Source organism: Cucumis sativus, chromosome 6, assembly GCF_000004075.3.
Source record: "Cucumis sativus cultivar 9930 chromosome 6, Cucumber_9930_V3, whole genome shotgun sequence".
NCBI lineage: Eukaryota > Viridiplantae > Streptophyta > Magnoliopsida > Cucurbitales > Cucurbitaceae > Cucumis > Cucumis sativus.
In genome coordinates, this window is record NC_026660.2 from 10,534,278 (window position 1) to 10,546,562 (window position 12,285).

At 28.8% G+C, this 12,285-nt stretch overlaps 1 protein-coding gene across 1 annotated transcript; it reads right to left on the reverse strand.

The window, feature by feature from the left end:
* Positions 1–778: 778 nt before the first annotated feature.
* LOC101222728 (aspartic proteinase-like protein 2) lies at positions 779–4,736 on the reverse strand. Its single transcript, XM_004145724.3, has 10 exons — positions 4,196–4,736; positions 3,678–3,807; positions 3,314–3,564; positions 2,965–3,192; positions 2,602–2,764; positions 2,325–2,398; positions 2,146–2,242; positions 1,857–1,923; positions 1,650–1,721; positions 779–1,218 (listed from the first exon to the last, which is right to left on the reverse strand). Exons 1-10 carry the CDS (start codon positions 4,435–4,437, stop codon positions 1,040–1,042), a joined length of 1,503 nt encoding a protein of 500 aa, XP_004145772.1. The 5' UTR covers positions 4,438–4,736; the 3' UTR covers positions 779–1,039.
* Between the last annotated feature and the right edge of the window lie 7,549 nt (positions 4,737–12,285).

A 12,285-nucleotide genomic window follows, 5' to 3' on the forward strand; every position in this document is an offset into this window, starting at 1 on the left:
GAGTTTGGTAGAGTTATAAAACTAACTCAAAACTCAACCAACTCCTCTTCCAATGTTTTTAATGAATATATATGTACATGTCAATGACGGTAAGTGGCCACTCTTGTCTATAGTGGTGAGCTTTGCGATGACCTCAAGCATCCAACTCTAACAACATATCGGACCAATCATACACAAGGATTTGAGAGAGAGAGAAAAAAACCCGGCTAGTCACATCACATACTAGAAAGAGGTATTGTATGCATCAATTTTCTATGTTTCACTAACGTACTATTGTCAAAGTAGGCTTATTCTTCCCTATGTTTGAAGGTTTGTTATACTAAAAAATTAAAATTAGAAGAGATTAGTTTAACTTATCTTTCTAAACAGACTATTGTTTTGTATACATGAAAACAATCAATTGTTGGTTATGTTTTTTTAAACATGTAAATAAATTATTGATGACAATTTTTGTAAAAATGTTCAATTCATATGCTTCACAACCAATTTAAATCTGTTGTAGGGTAGTTTGTTATACAACTGATAGTATTTTCATTTATTTGAATCTAACTCAATAAGATGTAACTTTTAACTCAAATTATAAAGTAAGTTGTAACTTTTAACTCAAATTATAAAGTAAGTTGTAACTTTTAACACAAAATGGGTTGAGTTGATCAAAACCTTCGGGGTTGATTTTAACCTCCTTAGTTTCAAAGTTCAAATTTGCTTACAAAACAAGAGAGCCTAACACATTGGGTTAGCAACAGTGTTTAAACACACGTGAAGATTCAGATCGATGAGTGTGAGGACTTATAAGTTAAAACTTGTATAGAACCGACTAAGTTCATCTGAAAGAATTTACAATGCAGCTATGGCAAATTCTAGTGGAAGAATATAATATTGATGCAAGAAACCAATGGAAAAAAGGAAAGAAAAATAAAAATAAGAAAGGAGACAACGTGCGATATGCGCACAGCAGCCGCACAAACGAAACTTCGGCGGCTCAATGGCTATGACTATACAGTGAAAGAATGACAAATCTAATCTTCTAAACAATACGCTATGAGTGGAAGAAGCTGGTGAAGATGTATAATTGAACAAACAATACAAAAATGCTTAAATTTAGAATAAATCTATCAGGTTGATTCTGCATAGAGCCACTATCACTGAACTGCCCTGCATTCACAAATTCACTCTTTCCAGTCTTGGTTGCTGTAGAAACATTTACTGACATTGAACCTAATGTGGAGAAAAGAAAACATAATTTGTTATAGTTAAATATTGAGATTTAAAATCAGGGAGAAGAATAGAGGTATTGTTGCGGATTGAGAAAACAACTTGTTTGAATCGACATTCAAAGTGGAGTTTCTAAGGAGAGTGTTTTCAAGCACTTCGAAAGCCAGTCCAAACAGACTCAAAGACAACTGCCAGTGAAACCATGATCTAAGTAATGAGTTGAAGGAAACTCGAAATATAATTTGGAGTGGTTGAATTATATTTCATGGTACAAAAACCTAGTCAAACATCGAAGTAGTATAATAAACCAGGGGCCTATCTTTTGGGTGTGGTTGGGTACTTAAGAGTTGAAAAACTTGGTAAAAGAATCTTGTGGCCAAAGATTTATCGTTATATCTTAGAAAGATGATTTAGAGAGGGTTGTGGAAACTCACAGTCATAGTTTGTCCATCCAATTCGTTGATTAGCCAAATCGTAAATGAAGATTTTGTCTTTCAGAACAAGGTCTGCCCCCAAAAAGGAAAAAAAAGACAAAAGAAGAAAGTGAGAGGGAGTGTTAGTATTTCACGTTAAATTATTGAAATTTTAAATATGTATATATATAAACATATATACTATATATAAAAGAATTCTGAACTCACCTCCTAAAATTGTGATCCCTTGACCTGGAATTTTCTGGAAACCGATGCACCAAACGGTAGTACCACCCTGTAATGAAATTTTTGTCAAACCCAATTCCAAACCAGGATAGAAGATTGAGCAACAAAATTATATTTGTCTAGAATTGTTCTCTTAAAGTCTTTAACGATCCTTAACTCTGAGTCGAGAAAGGGGTCTAAGTCAGGCAGGTTGAGGAAAAATTGTCTACAACCGTTCAACTGCTGTGAAACTATAAATGTCCAGACAGTGAAGTGAAAGCTATAAACTTACAACGGAGTTTTGTTGTATGAGGTAGTCTTGGGCTCCTAATACCAATGATGCACCACCGGCAAAGTTTAAGCTAACTTGTGGAAATATATCAGAGACACTGAGATTGAAAATAACGAGTCAGACTCCTCACAGTAAACTTAAACTTGATAACAGAAATGTAGATTGTAAATTAAATCAACCTGGAGGAGGTAACATAACATCGATTTCCCTTGAGGACAACTGACTGTGTCGATTGTGAAACTATGTTCGTAACCTGCGTTTGGAGAAGAATGAGAGAAATAAATCTATAATCAAAATCCATTAAAAATGCAAACCCTATTCCAAGATTAAGTCTACTTCAGCTATCCTATAATGGAAGAAAAGATGTGTAACAGTGAACTATGCTGATAAATAATGAAACATCATAATGGGATTTGGTCACTTGAACAATAAGAAACATCTGACAGTGAAACTCACAGCAACAACAAAAGCGTTATAAGCTTCCTCAGCAAGGTATGCCAAAGTAGTGCCAGAGTCAATTATGGTTCCTTGGCTACTTGATGTCGCAAAGACAGCCGGACTGATAGGCAATACTTGACCATTGACGGAGATGCTTTGAAGATTCAAGTTATAGTGGGGCCTGAAGTCAACAACAATTTGAAACCACGTGCTTTCAGATTCTATTTTATCCAAACCTCCAAATACTCAAATAAGCTTACAGTGCTTCAAGTTATAACTTTTTTAATTATAAGTTAACTAAGGTATTCATAGACACCCTAGATAAAGGTAGTGAAAATGGATCAGATACGGATGTGAAATGAAGGGAAGCAAAGAACTTACTGTGATGGGACTAGAGGAGTATAAACAACATTTGGCTCCACAATCTCACCAAGGACCAATATTCCCCCACCACTATCATCTCCTTTCAAGCAGTGAGAGAACACTTTCGGTGCAATTCCTCGTGAAGACAGTTGCGAAATTACAGACAGGTCCTGTTGCCCAAACCCAAAGATTCCATCAACTGCCCTGTCTGACTTGGTCAAGTCTCCAGTCTGTGATGTGCTACACCTGTTTAACAATTGATGATCCACCAATCAAAAGAGTTGGTCACACGACTCACAACTCACAACTCAAGAGTACAAAAAAATATAATTAGGACAGTTAGTTTTGGAATGAAGCATAAACTCACCCAAACACAACTGAAGCTGAAGAATTTGAGGTCACAGAACTATCAATTACTACATCAAGATGAATCATGTCCATAACATAATATCCTGATGTTCCACTACCATCTCCGTATTGGAAGACATAAGCACACTGATTGCTCTGGCCAAAACAGGCAGAATCGGAGGACTGAACACCAAGCGCACATATTTGGTCCGAACAAGATACCAAAGAAGCTGTTGTTGAGCTACCAGGATCAAAGAAATTGAGCGGAATCTGCGAGGTAAAAACAATTGAATTTAAAACAAATTACAGAAAAAGGGCTAGGGTTTAGGTGACAATGCCACCAGTTTAAAACGGACTAAAAACTTAAGGTAACACGAAATAACCTGGAGCCCACTAGTTGCTGGACAGCCATTGCAAGAGTTGCAGCTAACCCACAAAACATCACTTCCAGTATCGATCTGCACATAGAAATCCTTTGGAGGATTACCTAGTTGCACTCTAGTGTAATAAAGCCTGTATAAGAACCACAAATTTCGGCCAACTCAGAATAATGAGATAAAGAAAGGTAATTAATGCAATAAGAAAGAGAAGAACTCGATCTTTTCAATTGAAGTATCAAATCACGATTAATGACCATGATGATACATAAATATATCCAGAAAAAATAAAACCAAACTCATCAAATTCTTCTAAGCTGAAATTGGGGAAAAAGAGAATACACAAAATAATAGGCCAGAGGTTCATTCATTTGGAAAAAAAAATCAACAACAGAGCATAAATTAAGAAGGACTTGTCAAAATAAGAAAGGCAAACAAACATTCCAAATAGCAACTAATATCACAAACTGAAAAATAACAAGTGGAAAAGAAAAGAAAAAAAAAGATCCGTTCCCTTTCCTTACCCAACGAGAAATGGGTCGTACGTTCCAGAAACAGAAAAATCAATAACACCACCAGAAGACTGCAACATTCTACCATGTCTCACCCGGTCCCGACTACGGAGATGAGCAATTTCCACGCCGTGATTAGTCGGAAAAGCCCTCTCTAGTGTCAGTTTCGCCGGAAAACCACACAAAACCATTGCAGCCTGAAGCAACACCACGAGAACACCCACCGACACTCCAGCATAAACAATCCGAGCCATTGCTGAATCCCTCCCTCGTCTTGAAATTTGAGTACCACCCACCAAAGAAAGCGATTAAATACAGAGGAAAGAAGACAAAAATCAGAAGACAAGGACGAAGAGAACAAGGGAGAAAGAACCAAGGAGCACAAATTTGCCGATGTTCATCCTAGAGAGAGGGAGAGAGAGAAGGAATGTCGTGTAATGTAGAGAGAGAAAGGAAAGGTGGGAGGAAGAAGCTAAAACAGAAGTTTCGGTGAACAAATTAGGATTACGCTATAGAATACTCTGTCACAAAATCATCAAATTTTTCATTCTATTTCTACCCTATCATTTGATATCTATATAAAATATATTTATAATTTCTCTCTCTATATATATATATATAATTTTTTGTAGTTAATAAACTTAAAAGAAAAAAAGAATCATTTTAAATTGTTAGTTACTATTATGCTATGTTGCTTTATGCAGTCGTCGGACTTTTCTTCATCCTCATTTTCTGTTGGGTAAACGTAAAACAAACATAATATCTATTTTGATTCTTCCATCTCCTCCTTCAAAACGCTGTCGTTTTCTTTACCTTTATTTTTTCTATCACCTGATTCTTATATTCCCTCTATTTGATTTCAATTTTGCTTTTATATCAACAAAAAATTACAATTTAAATTTTTTATTTTAGATGATAAAACTTTTACAAATATATAGTAAAATACTGCGAACAATCTGTCGAAGTCTATTTGGACTACCGTCATATTTTTGTTCATTTTATCTTCTATTTTAAAATAACTCAAATAAATATTTCTATTAAATTTAATTTTAATTTAACATTATTTTTAGAAAAACATAAATTCTAATTAAATAGATAAGAGATTAGTGTAAAATTTTAGGAATTGATGGAACAACATAAATTATTTACAAAATATAACAAATATTTTAAATCAATTTTAGAAAGTTGGATAGATTTTATAATATTTTATAAATAATTTCAATATTCTATTATTTTAAATATTTTCTTCGTTTATTCTATGCAATAAGTTCAAAAGCTATATCTAATCAACATCAATATTGTTAATCAATGTATATACTTCTTAGGTTTTATTGTTTTCTAAAGTGTATAAATCTTACACCACCTACCAATTTATTTGTTTTGTATTCAAATTTTAACAATATGCTAAAGTTTTACCAACTAAATAATTTGCTTTTTTTAGAAATGAAAAATATTTTCCTACAACTTCATTTATTATTTTATTTTCGTTTTATTTTCTTTTCATTTTATTATATTTTTAAAATAGTAAAATATTAAAATTATTTAAAAAATAAAGCAAAATTCATCCAACTTCATAAAATTTCTATTCATAACAATTTTTCTAATAAGATTGAAAACAATAAACAAATACAAGTTTTAGAATACAACTAAAAATTACAGCAGATGAATTAAATGAGACTTAAATGTTTAATTTTAGTTAATTTTATCTTTTACACTTATTTTTTCAAATGCTTAATCTTGCCACAGAGAGGGATGTGCACTTTGAAATAAATGTTTGAATATTTTTATTTGAAACTTTACAATAAAGTGACAAAAAATAAATTGAAGATACTAATCATTGTTTTACATGAAATTTGAGAAATATCTCTATAGAGAGAAATTTATGATCTAAAAGCTTGCCTTTAATTTACCCACTTTTATTTGTAAGTAATTAAATACAATCATATAAAAAAAAGTGTTTCACATTGTTTATTATTTTGAAAGTTGCAAATCAACCCCTTTTTTCTTACACAACTATGGAAGCAAGAATTAAATATCCAGTTATCGTAAAAGATTATAAATATCAATTTTGATCAATCGAGTTATTTGTACTTTACGTCTCAATCCAATCCAAATTTCAAAGTAGTTGTTGACTCGCTTCTTTTATTAATTTAAAAGTTTTGTCATATTACTTTCGTCGTCATCGATCAAAATTACAAATATCATTATTAATTTTATTTTTATTATTTATTCTTGATTTGATTTTCTTTCATCGTGCTTGGTCATGCTCTATCTTTTCATTCTCTCCATTTATCATTAAACATCAAAACCTTGCAAAAGCGTCATCGTTGGTCATCAAAACGTTACTTCAAATGTCATGTAAAACATGAGATAGAGAGAAAAAACCAAAAGATTAAACGAAAAAGATCCAAAAGATATAGGAGGTCGAGAGAAAGAGGATAATGAAAAAGCCAATTCACAACACACAAAGTTCCATTTTGATAGTTCAGCTTGAATTATTTGACGTAAGAAAAGGGTATATACACACACTCATATATATTTAAAAGTATATAGTATAATAATATTAATCTAATTTAATTCACATCGACTGTGTTTGGCCTAATTTTATGTACGGACTGTGGCTTGAGAGTTAACCATCAGCGTCATCATGGGGATGGATCAAATTCCCATGGTCCCTACGGGCGTGGGAATGGGAATGTGAATCCCTCCTCTGCCTAAAAAGGAATTCCAAAAATTTCTCACAAGGTACACCTTTTTCTTCTACCTTCTTATCTTTTTTTAAGTTCAAACAACATTTTAAAAAAAAAATACCCTCAACTTATTAAATCTAGATTTCTTTTGTTCTATTATATAATATTAAATAAACATATATTTATTAATTAAAAAACATAATCACCTTTTCTTTTTCTATAAAATATATATCAAAATTTTAGATTCTATCACCAATCAATATTAATAAAATCCATCTTTTATAAATATTTCTAACAGTAATTTTGTCCTATTCTTTAAGTATAAATTTGAAATTATCTTTGTTATTGTTTATAATATTGTGTTTGACTGAGTATAGACGTAGTTTCCAAAGTTAGTCTCTTCTTCTCATTCATGTGTTATGCTATTCTCCTTATTTTAAGAAAGAAACTGAATAATTGACAATTGGAACGTTGTTTTATCATTAAAAGAAGATTGAATTTGACTATTTCTTTTTAAAAATTGTTTAAGTTTGCAAGGTCATTTTCTTCCTTTCCACGGTTGAAACTCTTTGCATTTAGAAGTATAGACAATCAGATTTGATATCTAGAAACAATGGTTTAAAATATAGTGTATATATTTGGTATACAATTAATTTTCCAAATAATGGAGGCAGTACTGGGGAAGAGCATGAAGACCAATTCTCCCAAGAAAAAGAAAAAACTAATTCAACGTTGGAACAGTATATTCAAAACCTCTTTTATTAAAAACAAGTACAAAAATATAAAAAAATAATCGTTATGAAATAGTAAAGTTGATATGATCGAAGTTACGAAATGAGATAAATGTTCTAATTTTTTTAGACTTGAAATTGTATTACATAGTTTATATATTTATAAATAGACCAAAGAAGATATATATTTCGAAGTTGAATTCACTTGATATAATTATCACTAGTTTTGTAGTACGATTTACTATTTTAGTTTAGGATTTTTATTTTATTTAAAGCCTATTTTTCGTTAATTTATGTGTTTATAATTTTGTTGTTTTGTTATTACATTCAAATACACATTTGAATTTGTTGTGAACTGTGTTTGTATTTTGTATTTTGTATTTTTTGTATATTTTTGTTAAAGGAAAAAAGAAAGGTAGGGCTTGGGTAAGGTGCGTTCTTTAAGGAGTAGGTCCAAGTCGTTGTTTCTTAATTGCTAAGTTTTCACTAAGAATTGGCCTTTCTTCTCTTTATAATTAAAAAAATAAAAAAGAACTTCTTTTTCCTTCTAAATAAAAGAGTTTATTAAACATTTGGTAAAGTTTGAAAGGATTAATTGTACTTGTATTATTTACATCATCATATAATTCAACTAACATAAATTGATATTACATTTTATAAGAGAAGAGTAGTTTAAATATTATGTCCTTTTTAACGATTCTAATAGTTTGAAATAGAATATTTTGACAGAACTTTGGAAGTCGTTATTTGATATTGATATCAATTTACATCACGAATTTAAGAATTGCAACAGTTTAAACTTTGAATTATTAATTGTATCAGTTTAAATTTTATATTTTTATAAGTGTATCAAAAGAAAACATTGTGAACGTTTAAATTGATGCATTCACTTGCGAAAATTTCAAGTTCAAATTGGTACATTTATGAAGGTTTAAAGGATTAAAGTTCAAATTGATACAATTATTAGTTTATGGTTTAAAAGATACAATATTTAAAATTCAAGTTTTAAATTGATACGTTAGTTTAAAATTTAGATTGATACAGTATCTAAAGTTTATAAGTATAAATTGGTGTTAAAAAGATTGATTATGCAAAATAATCAATTCAGGATCTGTTTCACAACCTTCTCATTTCTTGTTTTCTGTTTCTGTCTTTCACTTTTGACAAACGAACTTATTTGACAATTTGTTCCATTTTTCTAAGATTTAAAAAACGTGTGTTTTGCTTTTAATGTAGAGATAGTTGTAAATTTAACAATTAGATTCAAAATAATTAAGCATATAACAACATTTTAAAAAATTTGTAAATATAGCAAAATTTGTCAAATTCTATCGACGATATAAATCTATTATCGATAGATTAAATATGTTAAATCATACGAAGTCTATCAGTGATAGTTTTGCTATATTTGCAATTTTTTAAAATATTATTATATCCTTAAATTATTATTCATAAAATGGCTAACAATTGTAATTTTTGTTTAATGTATTTATGCTTCTTTTGTTTTCAATATGTCCTTTTGGCAAATTGGTAGAAGGGGTTGATTCATCACACGTGTGTCTTTATTTATATATTAGTTTATTTTGAATTTTAAAAAATCCCTTAGTATATCAATTTATATTTCAGTTTTCAAATTTTTAATATGTAAATTATTTGTTTTTTAAATTAAAATTTAAATTTAGCAATAATATGTTTAATAGCGGACGTGCAGTAAATCATACATAAACTTTGCGACTGTTTTTTCTTTTAATTCATGAGAGCATGTTTAAAAATAGCAAAATACTACAAAATCTATCCAAATGAATTTAAGTAAATTATGTAAATAGATTAATAATTTTTTCTTTGTTTTTTATTTATTAAGAAAACAGAAAAGTGTTATCAAACATATTTGTATTCTTTTTTATCAAGAACATAAAACAATAGTGATTATCTTAGTAAAAAATGGAAAATAAAAACAATAAACAAATATTTAAAAAAGAAAAGAAGTATAAAAAATGCATTCTAAAAAACTGGTTATTTAAAAATCCTTCGAGATAAGTTTATTTTGTTTAAAAATTATTTCTTAAGAAATATTGAGATTATTAAATCCACAATTATGTGCATATAGATATAGTACTTCCATATTTGTTTTATCTATAAAATATTAAATGAGAAAAAAATGAAACCCAAGGTTTGAACTTTCTACGTCGTTTAGGGTACGTAATCTCAACAAAATATCTTGTAAGTTATTAGTACAGTTAAAATGTTAGTTAAACTAAGTTATTGTTTAAAAAATTATGATTTGTAATTGAATATATAAATAAACATTAAAAATGACTAAAATATCTTATGTGATTTACTTTATAAACTTCAACACAATTACAATTTCATTTTTAGGTATGGATTTTACTTCAAATTTGATCTATACATTTTAAAATCTACCATTTTAATATCATTTCTTTAACCATTGTGGATTGGTCTTGTGGTAAAAAGGAAGACACGGTCTCAATATCTAACGAAGAGGTCATGAGTTTAATCGATCACCAACCTATAAACACTTATGAATACCGAATAAAAAAAAAAAAATCATTCGTTTTACTAGATGTTTCATTTTTCACTCATGTATTAATATACATTAATTCATCTAAAATAGTTAAAGGAATCATAATTGTTTTTACTATTTTTTTTATTATTGCCGATCAAATTAATTTGAAAACTTTACTTCACACATGTTTTAAATTATTAATAAAATTACTTTAAAATAGAAAATTATTATTTAGCAAAATAAATTAATTTTAAAATGTATGAGTTTTGAAATTTAAATACCAAATTAAAACGAAGCTCAAAATTAAAAGTTGAAAACCATAGAGAAAAAACTTGTAATATTGAAATCAAATTTAGAACTTAAATACTAAAAGCCTAACATTAACCAAATAACAACCGAATCAAATAACCTAATAACAAACTATATATTTTCTTCTAAAAATTATTAAAAATATATTTATTTTACAATACCCAAAAATGAAACATTAAACTCGAATTTAAAGTTATCCTACACGAGGTGGCTTAAACTATACTAACATTAAAAAAAAAATTTACCTTTTAACTAAAATAATCTCAAACAATGTTATTATTTTAAAAGTATGGCCTCCATGATATATAATAGGAGTGAACATGATAGGCTGAAAAATCGACTAAATCGAAGTTGGTTGGTTGGAAAAAGATGGGGTTGGTTAGAGTTCGTTTCATAAAGTTTCAAATTGAAAATCTTCAAAAAGTATTTTGAATATTAAATTGATTCAACCAACCGATTTTTATCAAACCGACCATAGCAGTTCGAGATTAACTAAATGATCACACACACACATATATATATATGTATATATATGTATTTATGTATAATACACACATACGAGGAAAAAAACATTAATCTTCTTTTAAAAATTTATTATGTTATCGGAAAATAAAGAAATATAGAGTAAAATAAAAATCTAAAAAGTTAACACTTATGTGCAGCCGAAGATGCTATGCGGTCTACTTTGGCAAACCCCAATGCTCAATCATTTCAAATTTTACTTTCGATGATCGGTCAAGAAAATAAACAAGCAACTAAATGAAAACTTTGATTCAATTCCTATTTCCCACACATTCTTGATTCTCCTATCTTTATAGTCGCCTTATTAAAGTATTACCATGTGGGCCATTCATGTTTGCATTCATTAGAATATACAATTTAAATTTAAATATTAGATTGACCAATTGATGAATTGTAATGATTTAAGACAATGATATAGTCAAATTTAGATTATTTCAGTTTGGATTATAACAGTATGTGTTTGAAGTTTATATTGTGTTTGAAATTGTTTTGGTTAAGGACTATCTAATACTATAATAGTTACCTTATTGTTATAGCGAAAATTATTGTGTAGTCCATAATTAACTACAAACAACACTATTTCAACCAATGATGAAACCATACATTTTATATAGGAAGCACTATTTGTATTAGGGTTAGAAACGGAGTTAGGGCATATGGGTTAAACAGTAAATTTCGTAGCAATAAATAAAAAAAGATAATGAGTGTAAAATTGTAAAAAGTGTAAATAACTTATCAAATAGGAGTTTTGAAATTATGTAGATGACAATTCATTCGAAATTACAAAATAGTACTTATCCTAACTTTTTAAAAGATTTAAATTTGTCAATCAGTTATCTATTTAAAGATGTTTCAAAATAAATAAAGCTTAAACCAATTAAAAATGAAGACCTGGTTAGTTCAAATCCATTTAAAAAATCTATTACTAGTTGTTTGGTTCATGAATTTATTGGACCTTTGGTTTTCATTTTCATAAGTAATACATTATTTTAAAACTCATAAAACTTTTTTTCGAACAAGATTGACTACCACCGAGATTTATCTAAAATATTAAAATTTTTAACTTATCCGTTGTTTTAGGTTTTTTCGTAAAGAATTAGACCAAGATTCTACCGTTTTTTAAATATTTTCAAATATTATTTAATTTCTTTGTTTTTTAAAAAAATATATTCAAACCTTCTCAAATCTCGATCTTGATTGTCTACCAAGATGCATCGAAAGCCCTATAACAATCGATAAGTTAAAAGTTTTAATATTTTAGAGAAATTTTAGTGGTCGATCTCATCCAAAATTAATAGATAAAACAAACGTGCTACTAACAATTTT

Bases quoted from the DNA above. Each gene is read 5' to 3' on its own strand.
- LOC101222728 (XM_004145724.3), bottom strand. From the start codon at position 4,437: ATGGCTCGGATTGTTTATGCTGGAGTGTCGGTGGGTGTTCTCGTGGTG. The intron at 3,565-3,677 runs GTTATTTCGTGT...TTTACCTCGCAG, and splicing joins CAGCAACTAGTGGGCTCCAG to ATTCCGCTCAATTTCTTTGA. The intron at 1,924-2,145 runs GTAAGTTTATAG...ATTTCATTACAG, and splicing joins TCATACAACAAAACTCCGTT to GGTGGTACTACCGTTTGGTG.